Source organism: Triturus cristatus, chromosome 1_1 (assembly GCF_964204655.1).
Source record: "Triturus cristatus chromosome 1_1, aTriCri1.1, whole genome shotgun sequence".
Classification (NCBI taxonomy): domain Eukaryota; kingdom Metazoa; phylum Chordata; class Amphibia; order Caudata; family Salamandridae; genus Triturus; species Triturus cristatus.
The window spans coordinates 772,445,225-772,465,796 of record NC_140579.1 but is presented as its reverse complement, the minus strand read 5'-3'; the positions used below and the strand labels follow the sequence as shown (position 1 = coordinate 772,465,796).

The 20,572-nt window shown below is 44.1% G+C and overlaps 1 protein-coding gene across 4 annotated transcripts in view; it reads right to left on the bottom strand.

Moving 5' to 3' along the window:
* Positions 1-20,572, bottom strand: part of LMOD1 (leiomodin 1) — a 329,884-nt gene that overhangs the window by 182,802 nt on the left and 126,510 nt on the right. Inside the window, exon 2 of one of the 4 annotated variants that reach the window (XM_085650105.1) lies at positions 718-760. The exons of 2 other annotated variants lie outside the window; for them this stretch is intronic. In XM_085650105.1, coding sequence (XP_085506231.1) covers positions 718-756 — 39 coding nt within the window. In that variant the 5' untranslated portion in view covers positions 757-760. The remainder of the gene's footprint in view (positions 1-717; positions 761-20,572) is intronic. One more of the 4 variants, XM_085650113.1, reaches the window with a different exon arrangement.

Genomic DNA, 20,572 nt, shown 5'->3' with positions numbered 1-20,572 from the left:
AAGGTAGCGCCATTATATTTGTCAATTATCTCACCACTTTCAGCTCTGGAGGAAACTGTTAGAGCTCCAGTTTCTCCCTAATCCACTGGTAGAATTGAGGCATTGTATGCTGAACTTACCTTCAACCCTCTGGTCCATTCCAAGTCTAACAAGGGTGCCAAACTAACTTGGTTTGATGACACCTGCCGTAAGGCAAAGGGAGGTCTTATAAAACCCATTAAAAGCCAGGATCGACCCTTAATTAAACAACTGAGGGCCCACTACCGAGCTAGTGTTAAGACAGCAAAAAAGAACTGGGAACAGGATAGATGGGTTGCCATCAGAGCAGCATTATCCAACAGGGGAATATATGACATTTCTCTGCATGAAAACACTCCGTATACCATCACAACACATTTTTTTGTCCGCAGGTACCATGACTCCGCATTTTTTATAACGAAGGAATGACAACTAAAAATGTATCTAAACATGTAAAACTACATTTACCACACATTTCTTTACAACGTTTCCTTTTACAATGATAATAAAAGTCTAAAAGTCTAAGAAATTCTTTTTTTTTCAATTTAGTCACTTACCTACTGAGAAGCGACGATGTATGCTATGACATTTCCCGATACATTAAACCATGCTCGCCGAGATTTAACCCGTACCCCTTCCCTCCTTTCTCTTAAACGTTCTTTCTTTCATTATCATTAATGTTATTAAAATCTAACTTACCTTACCGCAGATCTTTCCTGCATCCGTTCCCGTAGACATCACTCTGTAAAGTAAAATTATTGTTAAATTGAATAACCGCTTTCGTCATCAATATTATTAAAGATAAAAAAGAGACACATGTTTTTCTTCAATACCCTACGCTTACCTTGTTAACCGCTTCATCATGTGTAATATTCTGCAGCCTCTCAACATCCTTTTTCCGTCTCTCCATCCATTTTTTGTTTTAAAGTAAGTTTTGTCCGTTTGTTTCCGCATGGAGAGAGTAAAAATTCATCGTCGAGTTTCATGTATGCAGTGCACCGTCGAGAAGTCAGTAAGTCTCCTTTTTTTTCTAACTTCTATTTCCTAACTTTTTTTATAAATAATAAAATCCTAATTCCACCATGCTGCAGCAAACTCCATGCAGTGCTGCTCAGCTCCTTTTTGTGTTCCACAGCTCACCCCCTTTTATTAAAAAACTTGCGGAGTGATAGTATTGCGTGCAGAAAGTATGCGGAGTGAAAGTATGTGCAAAATAAAAGTATGCGGAATGATTGGATTTGCGGAGTGAAAGTATGCGTTGTAAAAGTATTTGTTATGAAAAATTCGTAGTGAAGGTTGTTTACCCCAACAGGGACATGAAGTTATTCTGTTCCTTAATGAGCGCAAGTAGCTGCGAGGGGAAGCCAGCCCTAGAGCCTAATATTGCTGCAGTTGCTTGGAAATCTCATTTTCAGGGCTTATACTCTATTGGGGCAGCCCCGGAATTGAATGTTGATCCATCAGATGCAGCTATACGGATACGTTATGAAGTGGGCTGTGAGATCACATCACAAGAAGTTTTAAATGCAATTGGGAAGCTTCCCCTTGGGAAAGCCCCAGGATTAGATAAGATTCCAGGGGACCTATTTCGGGACAAGCCAAACATTTGGGGACCTTATCTGTGTGTAATTTTTAATGCCATTTTGAGGGGTATGAAGGTGCCGGATTCTTGGCTTGGGGCTGAAATTTTCCCTGTCTACAAGAAGGGTTCTCCCCTCTTGCCGATTAATTATAGACCAATTAGCCTGATAGACATTACCCAGAAATTATTTGCCAGAATACTCCTTGAACGCCTCCATGTTTGGATGGAGGACGGTGGAATACTGAGCACGAATCTGGCCGGTTTTCGGAAAAATATGTCGACCATTGATCAAATCCTTAGACTTCAGTTGTTATATTGGAAGACGGTGTCAGTGGAGGGTGGCAGCATCTATCTGATATTCGTTGATCTGAAATCGGCTTTTGATCTGGTCCCCCGTGCCAAACTTTGGGAGGTCCTTGAACAACTAGGAATCCCCCCTTACCTATTGTCTTTGATCATTCACCTCCACACAGGTAACTTTGCCCAAGTTAGGCATGGGAAGCATGGGGAATTGACCCCTCATTTCCCAGTTGATAGAGGTGTAAGACAGGGGTGCGTGTTGGCCCCAACCCTGTTTTGCCTCTTTTTTAATGCACTTGTAGCCCAACTTAATGAGGTAGTGGATAACGATGCCCCTAAATTGGTGCATGGTAAGGTCCCAGCAATGATGTTTGCTGATGACACTTTGCTGTTATCGAAGTCCCCTATGGGCATACAGCGGATATTAGACAGCTTTGCATTTTTCTGCAATAACAGGGGGCTGGAGATCAATACAGCCAAAACGAAATTCATGGTATTTATTCCAGCAAAAACACTGCGCCCAAACCCCTTTTTAAAAGGCACCCTACTAGAGAGGGTGTCAGTTTTTGATTATCTTGGCGTTCCGCTGTCTGAATCATTTGAATGGCGACCGCAATTAGCCAAGGCAGGTCTTAGGCTTGCCCAGATGGTGGGGGGGGGCTTATAACAACCTATAGGAACTCCTATCATGTACCGCCTAGTCCTGTGGTTGAGATTTACCAAGTACAAGTTAGGAGTGCCGTAAGGTATGGGGCTGAACTTTGGGGTCATCATCCCACTGCTGGTTTGTCAAGGATAGAGAACAGATTTATGAGACAGTTGTTGGGCCTACCGTTGAGTTCACCCCTTATACCACTACGTCTAGATTTGGGCATTAGACCTATCGCAGATGAGGTTGGGATGAGGCCACTAACTTTTTGGCGTAGACTGTGGGTGACCCCGAAGTTAGCAGATTACCGGTCAGAGCTAAAGGGGATAATGGGTCTCCCGGGGGTAGCTAATCTACCATGGTTTTTATACATAAAAAACACATCACTTAGGATTGGTATCCCCGATTTGTGGAGTAATCCCGAGGTGGCGTGTTTGACAATCTCACGTCTAGGATTGGTAAGAGCCGACCGATCTGCTAAGTTTGCTGACATCCAGGGGAATCCCAATCTTGGTCACTTAACGGTTGATTTTCTGAATTTTAAAACTATTTTATAGAGCCATTCTTAGATGACATTCAACCCAACGTGGCAAGGAAGCTGTATATTCAGTTTAGAACAGGAACCTTGCCACTGCATGCTTTCACTAACAAATGGCAGAAAGTGCCTCCTCTTGGATGCCCCACTTGTACCTGTTTAGATGAGATGGTTATCCATGTTTTTTTTTTTTGCCCAGGCTATACTAAGGCCAGAAAGTGTTGGCTCATACCGCTTTGTAGAAGATTTTTGAACTGACACACACCCACCTATTGTGTTTGCAGTGTCCTGTTTTTTTTATTCAATGTGGCAGAGTCGAAGGGGATTCTTAAGCTTATCATTGTAGTTAGTAATCTCCTCCACTGAGCATTGATTCGTATTTTGCTATTATCTTTTTAAACAAAAAAATATTTTTAATGTTTTTAGTTGTTCTTACTGTTTTAAATGAATAACAATGTATTATTGTATTACTCCTTTTCCATTGGTGGTATAGACAGTTAATTGATATAATTCCAAAGAAAATGTTTCAAATTGTCTTTTTCACTACTTTTATTGTTTACTTTATATGGTCTGTAATGACCGAAATAACGTTTTTGGAATTGGAATTGGTTTTTGACTAGCTGGAAGCCGGTTCTACAATTTAAAGTCCACTAAGCTAGGCAACTACTCATTTGTCAGGTAAGCGTGTGTGAAATGCAACAGCACTATACTAGGATATCTTGTTTTCATGCATTGTGGTTTAGTTCAGATTTGTTCTCACTCTGTTTTAGTTCTGGACACGTGGTGTTCAAACGGCATCTAGATAAGGAGGGAATATCTTTAATCTACAGGTGACTATTGCATGTTCCACATTTAGTTGTGTTCCAGGACACAGTAGATAATACACTTTGTTTCCTTACATATGGCAGGACCTATGACCAATACGCAACAGATTGACAGAGTTTCAACACGAGGTATTTTCACACATTAGACCTGTTTGAAGTTCTTTTAGCACATTGGGTGTGTAAGCACTACATTCCAGACTACTTTTTGAAACACTGTTTTATTCACATACATTAACGTCTGACATGCTGGGCAGTTAATGGAGTTTGTACTTTTTGACGCATAGTTGACTCATGAGCTGTTACTATGTTTTGGAACATGAATATCTGGGTAATGTCTCCGATGTGTAATCATTGAGTAATTCAAGTGACTAGCTCATAAATCTATTCTTTTTCTTTGTAGATTTGCCCCTGAGGAAGGGACTAAAACGCCCCGAAATGCATCTAGCATTTAAATGAATGTTGCATTACAGTCTTTCATGAGTAATGAAACTCATAGTAGTATTGTTAACACAATGTTGAAAACATTGAATCAAGCATTGAATATTAATTTAATTTTATGTTCTCATTGTGTTCATGATGATGACGAAGATATGATAAATAAGAATCTTTTTCATGCAGAAATGATCATTAGTGTTGTGTATTACTTTAGAATGAAATATTTTGATTAAAATCAAGGATTTGGTTACAACCCAGTGAACAGTGCACAGTGCACACAAGTTACCGTCCTTGTAATAGCATTTCAAAGTAAATAAAAACACTATGAAACTGTCAAAGCTGGCCATGTCATGCTTTTAAAAAACATTTAAGCCATGTTGCACACCAGGTCAACTGCTATCCACCATGTAAAAAATATCAAACCTTATTTAGATCTCGGCGGATGGATTACTCCATCACAAACGTGATGGATATCCTGTCTGCCCTATTACAATGTAGCACCAAAGGAGTATGCCGTTCCTGTAGTGTGGGGAAAGAAGAGAAGGAGGCTAGGTTGGTCAACACCCTTACTCAGAAGTGGAGTGTGGGCGTCTCCCAATTTGGGACGTGGGGTCCTCACACACCCATTTGGGTGTCATGCTTCCTCCCAATGAGGCAGAGCGAGGGGTAGGTTCCCGGCACCTGTTTTTCAGGAAAACTCATGACGTTAACTTTTGTAACGATCGTTGCTCTGCCTAACTATTGATGAGGCGTGACTTGAACCCGAATTGGGTTGGTCCCATGATTTGTATTATTAAGGTACCTCATTGAAAGGTCATCAGAGTGATTGGTTCGTTTTCCATAACCAACCACCCGTGTAGATAGTGCATCAAGATAGGTCCTGAAGAATTGCCGAATGATTTACACACACAGGACAAGAAACATGTTGACCATGACTACACACATATAGACACCGCCAACCAATATAATCGGCGGTATCCCTATTCTGGTTTTAATTGAGACAAGTAGGCTCGCAAATTAAAATTCATTTTGGAGCACCACCTCGCCTCGTTTTATTTCTCCTCACATCACCTCAACTCAACACCACTAGGTCCCTCACACGCACCTCACCTCTACAGCTTGGGAAAAAGATCTCTGACAAAGAGCCCCTCATAGGGTGCCCGTTAGGCATTGCAGCGCAGGCCTAATGAGGAGCAAGCCCTATGATGAAGCATGACACCCAAATGGGTGTGTGAGGGCCCCACTTACCAAATTAGGAGACACCCACACTCCAGTACTGAGTAAGGGTGTTGACCAACCTAGCCTCCTTCTCTTCTTTCCCCACCCTACAGGAACTGCATACTCCTTTGGTGCTACATTTTATTTATTAGGGCATGTGTGCTGGACCTATATGCGCCCCATTCTCCCTCATTTGTACTGAGTGCACTCATACAATGTTCATGAGACATAATGGGATCGTAATAAGGCAGGCGGGATATCCATCACGTTTGTGAAGGAGTATTCCCTTCCGCCGAGATCTAAATCGGGCCCATTGATATAGACAAAAGATTTTGTTTAGGCGAAACCTATTGGCTTTGCCAATCTTTGTTATTATTAGAAGAAGCGAACTTAAACAGTAAAATATTATTTTGCCTGCAGTATCAAAATCCTCCTCCAGAAACTACATTAACATCTGTTTGCTTTAAGGAAGTGATAGGACATTGGGTTTACACCAGGCCCCTAATAAAACATGTCACACAGTTAAATATGTAAACACAATTAAAATGAGCAGAGTTAAAATTGTCCCGGCGGTGCAAGCCATTCCATGTCCGCAGCTTTGCCCAGCTTATGGAGAGTGAGGAAAGCCCAATTCCAACCACTAGTGTGCCTCTGTGGTGGAACCAGTAAAAACAAGCACACTGCAAGCGCTGTGCAGAAAGTGATAAAAGAAAGAGGTGGTCTGCACTCTTAGAGTCATTTGCTCAAGTTCCACTTCTACAATTGAATGCCTAGCCTGGTAGATGATATCAGTTTCTTCTTTGTGTGTTCAAAAACCTTTACATGCTTTCCATCGTTCTGCGTGTCATTTTATAAACCCAACATTCATGAATCACACATGAATATGAAAAGCTGTGCTTCTGAAAATTACCACAAGGGGACTCTATGGGGCAGTGGCGAGTTATGACTGTGTTCGCAGTTTCCTGTAGGCGGTGCTGTACAGATTACCAGTAGAAAAACTAGAAAAGCGGACAGGGGAGACATTCATCGCATGCCATTACAACGCGGTCGTTACGACGACCACGTTGTCGTTACAACGACTTGCTGTAGGAGGCAGAAGGTGTTGGATTTAGAATCCAACACCTTCCCTACTGTTGCACAGACTGGAGTTGGAATAGTAAATTATACTATTCCAACATCCAGCGCCCCCTGACTTGCGTTGTAATGGTATGCAATGTAACAACGCGGTCATTGCAACAACCGTGTTGTAAAGGCATGCGATGTATCGCATGTGATGTAACGTCACATATTCTGTGGACAGCCATGCCGAAGTCTACAAACAGGAAGCAGAAAACTAACTCAGCAAAGTGAGTGTTGGAGGGGAGGGGCAGGAGTCTAAAACACGGGCCACGTTATCAGCAGCGCAAGCCGCTGGGCGTCCGTGGCATTTTCCGTCTTAGGTAGAGTGAGGAAAGCTTGTTTCTAACCACTAGAGCACATCAAACCAAAATGGTGCCTCTGTGGTCGAATCTGTAAAAATCAAGAAGTGTTCCAAAAATAGCACCAGGTTCATATTAAAACGGGTATATATTTTAAATACAATAGATTTCAAAAGCACAGCACAAGCGCTGTGAAGGCAACACCTAATAAATCTTTAAAAAGGTTTACATCCCAACCTTACTCTTCAGTCATTCATGTGCTTACTTACTTTACCTCTATTTCTATTGGGTGTTACACCATTTCCTGTTCTTCGTGTGTTCCATGGCCAAAGTCACAAGTACTACTTTTCATGCACTTTTGCAAACTTTTTTGTTAATGTTTTGCCTGCACAGCACTTGCTCATTGTTACTGATTGTACCACAGAGGCACCATTTTGGTTTAAAGCGCTCTAGTGGTTGGAATCAGGCTTTTCTCACTCTACATAAGCTAGGCAAAGATACGGAAGGGCTTGCACTGCTGGTAACGAGTTTTACTCTGCTCAATTGTGTTCACTTGTTATTTTTGGCCTCACACACACATGACTGTCACTGGCCCATGTTTTAGATGTCTGCACCTCCCCTCCAGCATCCCCTTGCAGAGTTAGTTTACTGCTTTTTGTTTGTGGACTTTGCCATGGATGCCTACGTTTCTAGTTTTCTACTGTTTATCTGTAGAGCACTGCGTGAAGGACTGTGGAGCCTCTTTGTGGTACTTTTCAGAGGCACAGCTTGCCATATTCATGTGCGATTTGTGAATTTCAGGTTTATAAAATAACACGCAGAAAGCATGTACACATCAGGAGGAAACTAATACTACCTGCCAGGCTAGGCATTCAATTTCAGAACTGGAACTTGGATAAATGACTAACACTGCGACTACTTCTCTCTTTTATTATTGCAATTAATAAATATTCTGATTTCAAACTTGCTGGTGTTTCCTCCAATGAGGTGGTGGCTGTATTTCTTTAAGGGCAGTTTTGGTGGGCCAATCATTCCCTCAGTGGGCCTAGGTAATGCAAACCCAAAGCCCCATCACTTCCTTCAAGCAAACGAGATTAATGGTGTTGCTGGACAAGGAAATTCAACGCTGCAGGCAAAATAGCATTTTACTGTTGAAGCTCACTCTGTCTGCTAAAAACAAGCATTGGCAAAGCAAATAGGTTTCATCTATTAAAAATCTATTGTGTTTGTCAATGTGCTTTACTTGAGGGGCAGCAGTTGAATTGGGCCAAGTTATACATACGGAACATTTTCCTTTATGGCACCAGGTGCAGCACATACCTGCACTTTTAAAGGGGACTAGAGATCTCCTTGCTTGCGGGTACAATGAGTGACTGCACCTGCCTGCAAGCAGATGTCTGGGGGGGTAAATGGGGTCTCCTTTCCCACCACCAGAGGGCTGAAATCAGAGGGCACACTGACAGTGCGCCACCTTTTAGGTGGCGCACTGACAGTACTCTTCCTGAGAGCTTCTGTGCCTCTGCGCCCGCATCTGTAATACGGAGCGGGCGCAGAGGCAAGGGGATTCCCTTTTTTGAATGGGGCGACGCCCCCTTACAAATGAGGGAACGCCCTCTTGAGGAAGCGCTGGCGCTGTATGTGCAACACCGCTCCGCTTTCAGTGTTACAGAATGGGGTGCACAAGTGTCTGCAGCTCCTTCTGTAAAACGCCTGTTGCGCCCCTGAGGCACTTATATAATATGGCCCTTGTGTGCAAAATTACTTGTATTTATTTTAAAAATGTATGAAGTGGCCAGCTTTGACCGTGTCATAGCATTTTTTATTTACTTTAAGCCATGTTCCACCTCAGCTCAACTGCTGTGTAATATGTAAAAAAATATTGACAAAGCCTATCTGTTTCACATAGTTGAAACCAATTGCCATTGTCAATGCTTGGTTCTGAGCGCCAAGCTTTTTTGTTTTCTCTGTTACTTATTAAAACTATTGATTTTAGCCTGCACCATTGTTAGCAGACTAGTCCAGTCCAAGCAAGAAAACAGCATGCCTCACTGAAAGGCATAGCCCCTCTTTCCACAAACGCTACAGCTTGCATGCATCTTTACAATAACCCTACTCGTGCATGCTCAGTAATGTAAAGTGTATTGTTTTATTTTACGCTCCAACATTTGCGAACTTCATCAGCCATCGCTGGCACAGAATAGCGGGAGAAAGGAGCAGCAGCTGATAAAATAAATAACAAACATTTTCCTTTCATACCTCTCGCCTCAGCCTATGGACATGGCTTTATGAGGCAAGTCAGTACTAGGCGTAGCAAAGTTGTGAGATCGCAGGCAAAGGCAAGAGTGGACCATTTCTTCTGGCATTTTATCTTTATACAAAAGGATACTAAGATTATAGAAGAAAAGATCACAATGGATTAAGGAAGAGTGCCTCCTCTCTCCAAGTAATAAAAAAAAGAGTTGGCGTGCATTCGCAAAATCAATAGGTCGGGGCTACTTTAAGTGAAAGTGATATTTGTTGTATAGGCTCTACATTATGAGATGTGTTGCAGCCTAATGAATATGCAGAGTTGCTTACTATAATTGAAGTAGGTTAGTTAAGACAGTCTAAGCCACTAGAAAGCTAATAAAAGTGAATGCTGCAAGTGAAGCAACTCAGATCTGACTGACACACAAACCAACAAATCATTGGCTCCGGACACCAGAGCTCTCTCTAATGGGACAACTTGATTATAGGTTCATTCCACACATGGAAAATCAATCTTTGAGTTTACAGATTTGGCAGATTTCAGTTCCCACAGAACAGAGTTTCAAACATTGCCATTAAAGGACCCAAACAGCAAAAACAACTACCAAGAAGCACAATGTATACACTGGATTCAGAATCAGTGGTGATATAAGTAAGCATCTTGGTGGAGTCACGGGTAGGGGGATACCCATGATGTTGCACAGGATGAACTAAATCAATGCGTAATGTGTAAGATAGGTGAGTTAAATTAGGAGGTGTGGCATAGGTTTTGCAAGTGAGGGGGATTTTAAAAGACTGATTGCAAGTAAACTGTGTGAGCAATTAGTTTTGTTATGGGTGGGTGCTATTGTGGGTGTGTGGGAAGCGGTATTGCCAGATAACTGGGCCTGTCAGCCCCTCTCTGGGAGAAGACCTGTCACACTCTCCCTGGAGCGTTTGTGAGGTTCTCTGTGGTAATGCTTCATCAGGCTCTCGGCCACATGCCAAGCCAAGTGCTCTGAACTATCAGTAAGCCTGAAGAGAAAACAGCCGCGTCATCAGGTAAGGGATCACTAAACCTCCTGCAGAGCTAAGAATGGATCCCTGGCAAATTAGATTTCAGGCTCATATTGGCCAATTGGGCTTGTGAAAAAGCTGTCACGTCAGGCCTGGTGCCACTGAAAGCCCGGTTGGTAGTGATGGGAAGTGTTAGTCTCATGTCAGAAAAGTGACAGATCAAATTGGCTGTTGGCAGTCTAAAAACATCTTTGAAGGGTACTGATGTAGCGCCTAAAGGTTTTGAAATTTGTACGGGTGCATCATATTCACCGTTAGTTGGCACCCGCATATAATCAATGTATATTTAGATGTGTCGTGCGAAATGTATTAAGAAATGTATCAGCTATATCGCAACATAGAAGTGTTAGAGATGTGAAAACATATTGTGAATGTATTCAGTAAAATGCATGACGATTAGTTCCCGTTCAATGCAATGTATTAGGTTAAACGTGTGACATGATTAAAATGACTCATGTACGTAGCTTATTCATGTATATGAAAGTAAAAGCACTAATGCTTAGAATGTGATTTAATAGCGTGTTTAACCGAGTAGAGGCCCGAATGCACATTTATCGTTGAGAAGAAAGGCCTGTTATTTCTTATGTTAGCTGAATGCGGTAGGCCGCAAATGATTTATTCTGGTAGAGGTTTTGGGCTGCAGTAAATTGTAAAGTTTAAAGATGCGAAGTATTTCTCCATCCCATGATCTCACCGCAGGTGCAAGGACAGTTGGTTTGTTAGTAGAAAAGGTCTTTGTCTAAGAGTTGATTTATGGGGAAGCCAGACATGGGAGTACTTTGGAATGTGCCAATCGCAACTCCTAGTGCGGACGGTGACCCAAGGCCAAGCTGATGGACGATGGAGGATGGACAGCTCTGGATGGAAAATTACTGGAAGAAGACCTGGTCGAGGAGGTGTGCCGGAGGGCGTGTTCTATGATTTGGGGTTTTGTATTAGGGACAGCGCCCCGTGGGTTGAGCAGAGAAGAGGTGGGCGAGGAGCTAGAAGGAGCATTTTAGGTCAAGCTCTCTCTAAGTGAAGACTTCTTAGGAAGTTTCACTTCTGACACCTTTTCACGATTTCTTGGGTCTTAAGGGAATGTTAAGCAGGGATGTCATCTAGCATAGAGTGGGGACAGAGATGCTTTTGATTAATGATTCCTAATATTGACATTGGCTTGGTAGTTATCTACCTCATGCTTTTAGAAGTTGTACCTTTGTTTATATTTAGTCGAATGCGGATTCTTCGTAGAGTAGCATTTGTGTTAGCGCCTATTTACCTGTTGTGCCTTGTGCTAAGGTGCCTATATCTGCAGATGTTTATGTTGATAATAAAATCCCGAGAGCAATAGAGATTGAGTTTCGAGTCCTTAATTATGTCAAATTGCGGAAAATATTCTCCGATAATTGTGTTTGCTCCCTCCACGCTATTGGGCAAGTAAAAAGGTTCAATCGACCAGAGTGGGTTCTTGGAGATAAATGGAAAACAAGAAAATTTGGCCCCAGCAGTTGGTAGCAGAGTCGGATAGTTACTTCCGATAGCGAGGGACGATTAGAATAGGATAAGTGATCCTTGGGACCCAAAGACGATAAGTGATGGTGAATCATCAGACGGTGAGCAGCAGACGACGGCGGATGATGAACATTGACGGCGAGTAGCAGTGCGGCAGAAAGCAGCAGTTCGTGGAGTGAGTATGAATAGGATGAGATGTTGTAGATTGCGGTGTTGATTTGTTGTGTGATGTCTTGCGGAGTTGGAGTGAATGTTGAGTGATTGTGAGATCAGGCTGTGAGCGCGCGCAGCCCGGGAATTGTGGTGTGGAAGACACCCGTGGTAGATTTTGTTGACCACCCAAAGGAGATCGTGAGGTACCATCGATCACCTGGACCGAGATAGGGGGAGAGAATGTGTGAGTGCATGACAACTCGACGCTGGCCGTGGGTTGCTATATGTGGATTTGAGTATTTGTAACCTATCAGAGGCGATCTGTCTGGCCGGACGGTGACAGACAGTTGCCAACCGAGATCAACAATTTTGAGAGACTGTGGACGAACAGTCAGAGGCTGTGGACGGACAGCCAGAGAAGTAACTTGTTTGGAACAAACGGTTATTTCAGGGTATGAATTGGACGAGTGCAGGCGTGAGACGTAAAGCGTGAGGAAAGGGAACTGCTGCGAACGAAGGAAGGTGACGTCAGAGAGTGTCGCGCTGTAATAGGCTGGTTGGTGTTAGTCGCGCTGTTATTGGAGGGTTCGACATCAAGAGGTAAACAGTGTGTGGGATCGAATTTTGTCAATCATGAAGTGTTTTAAGGTTTTTCGAGAACTGTGTAGAGGTGACAAACATGTAGTTTCTCGAGGAGGAGAAGAAGCTCCTCCTGAGGATACTCCAGCACATTACATGGCGAGGAATGTGGGATTGCATACGATAATTTGGCTTGAGAATTGGCATAAAATGACTCAAAATAAAGGAGAATTAGCTTTCCCGAGATATGGTTCATTTAGATTAGAAGTGTTGTACCAGTTGAAGTCTGTGATGGCGTCCTTACGACCTTTGCCCAGACCAACACAATTTGAAGGGCTACATGCATGGATTAGAGCAGCGCATGATAGGAAAAGAGACAAAAACCAGGAAAGAGTGAAAAAGTCGATTAAGGCGTTCCAGAATGCCAGATGGGATGCAGAAGAGATAAGATGGAGAGCAGAGGCAATTGAGGGAGATAGACTGTATCCCTTATTTATCACTTCGGAGGGGATAAAGAACATAAAGTCAGATGATGAGGATGATAGTGATACCGATGATAGCCTATTGGAGAGGTTGTTATCAGAGAGACCACCTCCGTATAACCCAGAGGTCCCAGAAGAGACGTTGGTTCAGATAGAAGAGACTAGAGGAGTAACAATCCAACCAGAGACGAGAGTAGAAGGAAGGATCTCGATAGGAACAGAGAGTACAAGGAGCCAGTCTGTGGCTAGTGTAAAGGTCGAGAGAGATGTGAGGTTACCGGATGCTCTAAAGGTACCGGTCACTATTGGACCTATTGTTTCGATTTACCACCCAGATTCAGAGGAGGTTGCGGACCCAGAGCAGACAGCCGAGGGGGTAAGGAGAGAGGTCGCAGGAAGTGGCCTAGTGGGTGGAATGGCCCGGACTCCGAACCCTATAGAATGGAGTACACCATTGCCAGCCATGTCAGACTCATCTAGGGGACAAGGAGAACAGAGACCCGAGAGGCCGAGGTCTCTGATGGAGTCGAGATCAGATTTACGATCATGGGAAACCAAAGCCCAAGAGTTATGACGGCAGAGCGAGAGCGGGTCATTTTCATGAATCGGTCTGCTCCAATGGGTATACCAGAAGAGAGTAGGTCGCAGGAGCAAGAATGTGAGGACAGTGATAGAGAAGGGGTAGTCTGCCGAGAAGTGCTGAGAGGAGCCCTGAAAGGGGGGATGATAGATGTAGTAAGGTTAAAGGCGGAAGTGGATGAGATAATAGGTGGAAACTTACCCCTTGAGAGAGTATTAATATATGGACCAGATGAATTACTCTTCGTAGCGAAGGATGTGACTCGGAAGGCACGAGTTGCACATGAGAAATTGTCAGAATTGGCTAAGCAATATGAGGTGGATCTGTCCAAGACTAAAACATTGCAAGGAAGTCATAGGTTGCAGTACAGTGACCAGGAACTGGAGGAGAAAAGGGTTACCGGACTGAGGACCCACATCAGAGATCTGATCATAGCCATGCGTGCATGGATGATGCTTGATAAATGGGAAGAAAAATGGTCCAAGAAGAAAAGCTCTAGGAGAACGATAGGAGAGACCCCACCTCCGGGTGTAGGGGTGTTGGAGATAAGGAATTTCCCTTTAAGGGAAGTGCAGAATGGAGTATACGTGCATGTACCCTGGAGCAGGGGGGATTTGGCGGCGTTTACCAATGATTTTCCCCGGCTTAGGGAGAAGCCCGCAGAGTGGTATAAGCAGGTTGACCGCTTTGTAAAGATCTCGAAGGTATTGTGGATCGATCTGAATACCTTATTTGATATTGTGGTTCCGGGAGATTTGTGGGCAGCATGCAAGATTGTCGTTGAGTGGCCGGCTTACGAGCCTGATAGGAACGCGATCACGAATGGTCCGTCACCGCTAGTGATGAGGAAGTACGAGCAAGTGATTACTTGGTTGAAGTCGAAAGTCTCACCACAAGACATCGATTGGGTGAAGATAGACAGGACAGTGCAGGAACCTAAGGAGACGGTACATGAATTCTATGAGAGACTCTTGCAGGCTTTTAAGCAGTACAGTGGCCTAGATGCATTGGCACACGAAAGATATGGGACAGTTTGTTTCAAAGTGTGTGTTGGGATTGAGGCCAGAGGTTAGTCTCATGATACAGCAGCATTTGATTTGTTGGCAAAACAAGCCTGTTGATGAGATTTTACGGTACGCCCGATATTGCACAGATGAGATTGAATCCAAACACAGGAAGTTGAAAGATAACTTGATGCTTGTTCAGATGCAAACCGCTCAGGGACAGCCTAATGGGGGAGCGTTGGTAAGGAGACAGGGAAATTATCAGGCGGGAAATCAGAATGTTCAGGGTCAGGGAAGGCCAAGACAAATAGACCCTAGAACAGGAATGGATGTGGCGACATTGAAAAAGACTACAGCATGTCATCAGTGTCACCAGGTTGGACACTGGAGACGCGAGTGTCCCCTGAACCCATGGAATCAGATACAGCCGGAAGGAGAAGTAGTTCAGGTCCCTGGGGCGGAGGCGGTACCGACAGTGACTAGACCTAAAACGATAACAGGGGGGACTGGTGTTCTGCAGGTGCAGGTTCCCCAGCCACCCAGAATACAGAATGTACACCAGGGAGCTCGAACTTATTTGCAAATGCCAATGTTTGAAGTGAGAGAGGAAAACGATACAAGCCTGTTGGCACGGTCATGTTCAAAGAGAGATAAGGATTCCATGCTTAGAGCCATCCTAGAGGTAGATCATAAAGGACCCTTTGTGGAAGCAGACCTCGACGGTCACCCTACAACCTTTTTGGTTGATACGGGGGCTACCAGATCGACTATAAGATCGGCAGTGGTTCCAGGTCTAGCTCTTTCTGGACAAAGTATCCAGGTTGTTGGTGTGGCAAATAAGAAACTGATTAGTCCACTGACGGAGCCAATTCCAATCAGGATAGGAAATTTCAGTGATCGACACCAGTTCGTGGTGTGCGATTCTAGTCCGGTTTGCCTGTTAGGGAGAGATCTATTGTGCAAGCTCAACTGCACGATCTACTGTACCCCGAAAGGAGTGGAGGTACAGACGAGAGACGATGACGCGACCTTTAAGGTTGCAAATCAGCGTGTGTGTGTGGAAATGAACCCAGCATTGACGGTGGAGGAGCTTCCACTTGATCTGAGGGACTCAGTGTCTATTGACGTATGGGACCTTAGTGGTGAGGAGATTGGTTTAGTCAAGGGAGTAGACCCAGTGAAAATCCAGATTAAACCAAACGTAGAGTTTCCGAGGACACCCCAGTATAAGTTATCTCCTGAAACTATTACAGGGATTAAACCTGTGATTGAGTCTATGATCAAGCAGGGAATACTAATGGAGATTATGGGTAGCCCATGTAATTCGCCTGTCATGGGACTACAGAAACCAAGTGGGAAATTTAGGATTGTGCAGGATTTGCGAAAAATAAACAAAATAGTTGTTCCATGTTGTCCAGTGGTACCGAATCCATCTGTGATCCTATTTCAGATCCCATGTGAAGCTGAATTGTTCACAGTGATTGACTTGTGTCAAGCCTTTTTCTCGATTCCTCTACATAAAAAAAAGCTAATTTCTTTTTGCATTTCGGCTGGAAAATCGTGTGTTAACGTGGTGTCGTATCCCACAGGGGTATACAGAGAGCCCATCTATCTTTAATCAGATCTTGAAGAAAAATCTTGAAGGTCTTGTGTTGCCACAAAACTCTGTTTTAGTGCAATACATTGATGATCTGCTTGTTGCGTCGGAGACAGAAGACGCCTGCAGAATTGATACCGTTGCTCTGTTGAATTACCTGGGAGAGAATGGTCACAAGGTGTCTCCAAACAAGCTGCAATACTGTTTGAGCGAGGTACAGTATTTGGGGCACCGAATTGAGAAAGGCAAGAGAAAGGTGTCTCCAGATCGTATTGATGCGATTTTGAGAATGCCGGTTCCCTCGACTCAGAGGGAAGTCAGAATGTTTCTGGGAATGGTGGGCTATTGCCGCCAGTGGATACCAAACTTTTCCTTTGAAGCGAAGCCTTTACAGCGGCTGACGCGTAAGGATGTGAGTGATCTGGTACCATGGGATGATGACTGCTTAAGGTCATTTTTGAGGCTGAGAGAAGCTTTATGCAGCGCGCCAGCTTTGGGAATGCCAGAATATAACAAGGCATTCACCTTATTCTGTTGCGAAAAGGAAGGTTGCGCATTAGCAGTGTTGACTCAGAGTCACGGAGGTGTCCGTAGACCAGTTGCCTATTTTTTAGATCCAGTAGCTTCTGCGTTGCCCGGATGTCTCAGATCCGTTGCTGCAACAGGTGTCAGTATCGAAAGATGTGAGAGCATTGTGATGGGTCATCCGCTTACTGTTCATGTGCCACATTCTGTTGAGTTGTTGATGACTAGGACTAAAACACAGCACCTCACAAATAATAGGTTGACTCGTTATCAGCAAGTCATCCTTGCTGCAGACAATGTGATGCTGAAGAGGTGTTCTGTTTTAAATCCTGCTACACTGTTGCCTATTCCAAATGTAGATGATGATGTAGATTGTGAGGACCATGATTGTCTCGATGTGACGGAACTATGCACCAAACCGAGACCGGACATTGTCGATGAACCGCTCCCAGTTTCAGATGAGATTTTCTTTGTGGACGGTTCAGGTTTAAGAGACAGTGTTGGTCGACTGAGAGCAGCGTTTGCTGTGTGTACCATCACAGGGGTGGTTGAAGCCGCTTGTCTAGAAGGAGTACACTCCGCACAGGTGGCTGAGCTTATTGCCTTGACCCGTGCCTGTTTGGCCGCTAATAAGATCCATGTAAAGATTTACACGGATAGTCAATATGGGTTTGGTGTAGTTCATGATTTCGGACAGCTATGGTCCCAGAGAGGGTTTATGACACCTTCTGGTTCTCCCATCAGAAATGGGGATTATGTACGACAATTGTTGGAAGCATTGCAAGGCCCAGATGAAATTGCTGTTGTTAAATGTTCTGCACACACTAAAGGAAACGATTTTGTGTCATTGGGTAATAATTATGCAGATGAAGTTGCTCGATTTTGTGCAGATCAGGGATGTAATTTTACTGAGAACCATGTTGTGGAAAGCGAAGAAAAAACAGATTACAATGTGATGTTAGCTATGGAAGACTCATGGGAGGAACTGAAGCAGTTGCAAGATGGAGTCTCTGATCAGGAGCAGGATAGCTGGATACGAGCTGGATGTGAGAAGGGAGATGTGGATATATGGGTTTCGAATGATGGACGAGCTGTGTTACCGGAATGTTTGCTGAATCCCATGGCGAGGTTGATACATGGTGCTGTACATCTTGGCAGAGATGCAATGATGCGAGTGTTTCGCCAGACATGGTACAATCCGAAGTTTCGGACGGTAGCTGAAGCTGTGTGCCAGAGGTGTGTCACATGTCAACAGATGAATGTAGGAAAGAGGACCGCTGTGACGTTGAGTCACATAGGTAGGTCAGGTGGACCTTTTAATAGAATACAGCTGGATTTTATTGAAATGCCGAAGTGTAATGGGTTGAGGTACATATTAGTCATAGTATGTGTCTTTTCCAGGTGGGTGGAGGCTTACCCGACACGTAATTGTGACACACTCACCGTAGCTAAGTTACTATTGAGAGAACTAATCCCGAGGTACGGTTTCCCGACCTCTTTTGAATCAGATAAAGGAACGCATTTCCACAGTGAAATCATGAAGCTGCTTTGTGCTGCCTTGAATGTAGACAAAAGATTGCACTGCAGTTACCGACCAGAGGCTTCTGGGATTGTGGAGCAAGTTAATGGAACTTTGAAAGCCCGAATGGCGAAAGTGTGTTCTTCGACATCTTTGAAGTGGCCAGATGCATTACCTTTAGTTCTCATGAGTCTCCGTAGTGTCCCTGATAGGAGGACTGGATTGTCACCCCATGAAATTCTTATGGGAAGGGCGATGCGCTTGCCAGCAATACCTGCCACTGCTTTGATTAACATCACTGATGATATGAATTTGGACTATTGTAAAGGCCTGGCTGACGTGGTCCGTTCTGTGTCTCAGCAGGTGCATACAGCAACGGTTCCAGCCGCAAGTGACCTGTGCCACGACTTGTGCCCAGGGGACTGGGTATTGGTGCGCAAACACGTGAGGAAGAGTTGCCTGGATGCTCGGTGGCGTGGGCCATATCAAATCATTCTAGTTACGAACACAGCAGTGAAGTGTGGAGGATTGCCGAACTGGGTACACGCCTCCCATACCCGTAGAGTTCCAGCACCCTTGGAAGAAACACCCCCTCTCGAGAACGAGAACCCAGCTGAGGTGGCAGAGCCATCTGAGAGGGCAAGTCAAGCTGTAGGGGTTGCTGACGCAGCTGGTTGTGCACTAAACCAAGCCGAAAGGGAACGTGAAAGTAACACTGAAACGGACTCGGAAGAAGATGAAAGAGCTGCAGTGGGCAGTACCGAGTCAAATTCTGCTGAAGAAGAAAGCAGTGCACAGGGTACCAGTAGGGAGAGTGGAGGTGCCACAGAAGCAGAAAGGGTTTGGCCCGAGAGTCAGAGACGGGTAAACTTGAGAGCGGCACCAAGAACAGATCTCGCCCCAGTTTCCAAAGAATCAGAAGCAGAGCAAAGTGACGAAGATCAACCCCAAGGTGCTCTGAGAAGATCGAAGAGAACAAGAGTGCCGTGCCAAAAGTACACCTCACCAGACTAGGCATACTCAGTGACTGATGCCAGGTCTACTGAACACGGGAAGGTTGAGATCGATCACACTGGTCAGCAGTTTCCCGTTTCCGAGAGTGGAAGTGTTGTTGAGGATTCCAGGTTGGAGATCGAAGGAATATTGACCATCAATATTCCGAATCCGCCACTTTTGAGCATCATCCGTGGTCTGATTTTGGAAACGCTGGACTTCCCAACCTTTGCAGTTATACCAGCTCCCCAAGAACTGACAACCCTTAAACTTGAAATTTTGCAGGGGGTCCTAGAGCTGTTGGGATCGGCAGTTATTCTGGACTGATTGTAAATTGCTGTATATAAAGTTTGAAAAGAAGATAACCTAGGCCCGAGAGGAAGAAGAATAAATTTAGGGATTTTCCGTTGGAAGGCGAAGAAGAACTAGGGAAGTCTTCCTGATCAAAAGAGACGAGAAATTGAACTTTGTTAGAGGTTTCCCCAGTTTAAGAGAGCAGCTGAACTGAATTGCTGGATGAGAAAGAGACTTGTGTCAGCAGAGACTGTACTGAACATTGGGAACATTTCAAAGATGGCGGAACCTGGAAATACACACCGTAGAGCCAAAATAGTGATAGGCACACTGTTAGGGGTAGTGATAGCTGTTATATTTGCAGTAGTAGTAACTTCGTACATGGTGGCCCATAGAGAGGAGGGGGAGGTTCAGGGAACACCCACTCCTACCACTCTAGGACAGGGAGGGGTCACTATTAGAGATCAGAGAGCTTGGACGCTTGAGGAGAGTTGTATGTTTCATATAGATTTGTCTAGAGCTGATTTTAAACTTAAAGCTTATGCGAAGCTGTTGTATGAGTATGTTGATGCGATGGATGCGAAGGATTGTTATGTGTGCATGCAGTTGCCTGCTTCAGTAGACGAAGGTATTAGATACCATCATCTCCCATTGACATATGGGATTTCTTGTAGCCTATTGCTTAGTTTGTTTTATGAAAGGAAACAGTTTGAGTATTTCTTTTCAAATTATGATACAGTACTTCCTGAAGTTCCGGCCTATAAGCATTTGAATAAGTATAATTATTACAAGTCAGAGGATAGACTTCGGAAGTATTTCATACCGACTGTGAAGCTAGATACAGCTTATGCTCATAGACATAATTTGACATGTTGGTTGTCCGAAACGGATAAGAAGTTCATAGGTCAGATAGAGGATAGGTATAGAAATCTGACCCAGACACGAGATACAGGAGATAGTCCAGTGGATTGGACTGATGAGGAGAGATTGCACAAATCTAAGGGAAGTTATGGACCGATTGCATTAGATGAAGTACAGAAGGGGAAATTGTGTGTTGCCCGTCCTCAAAC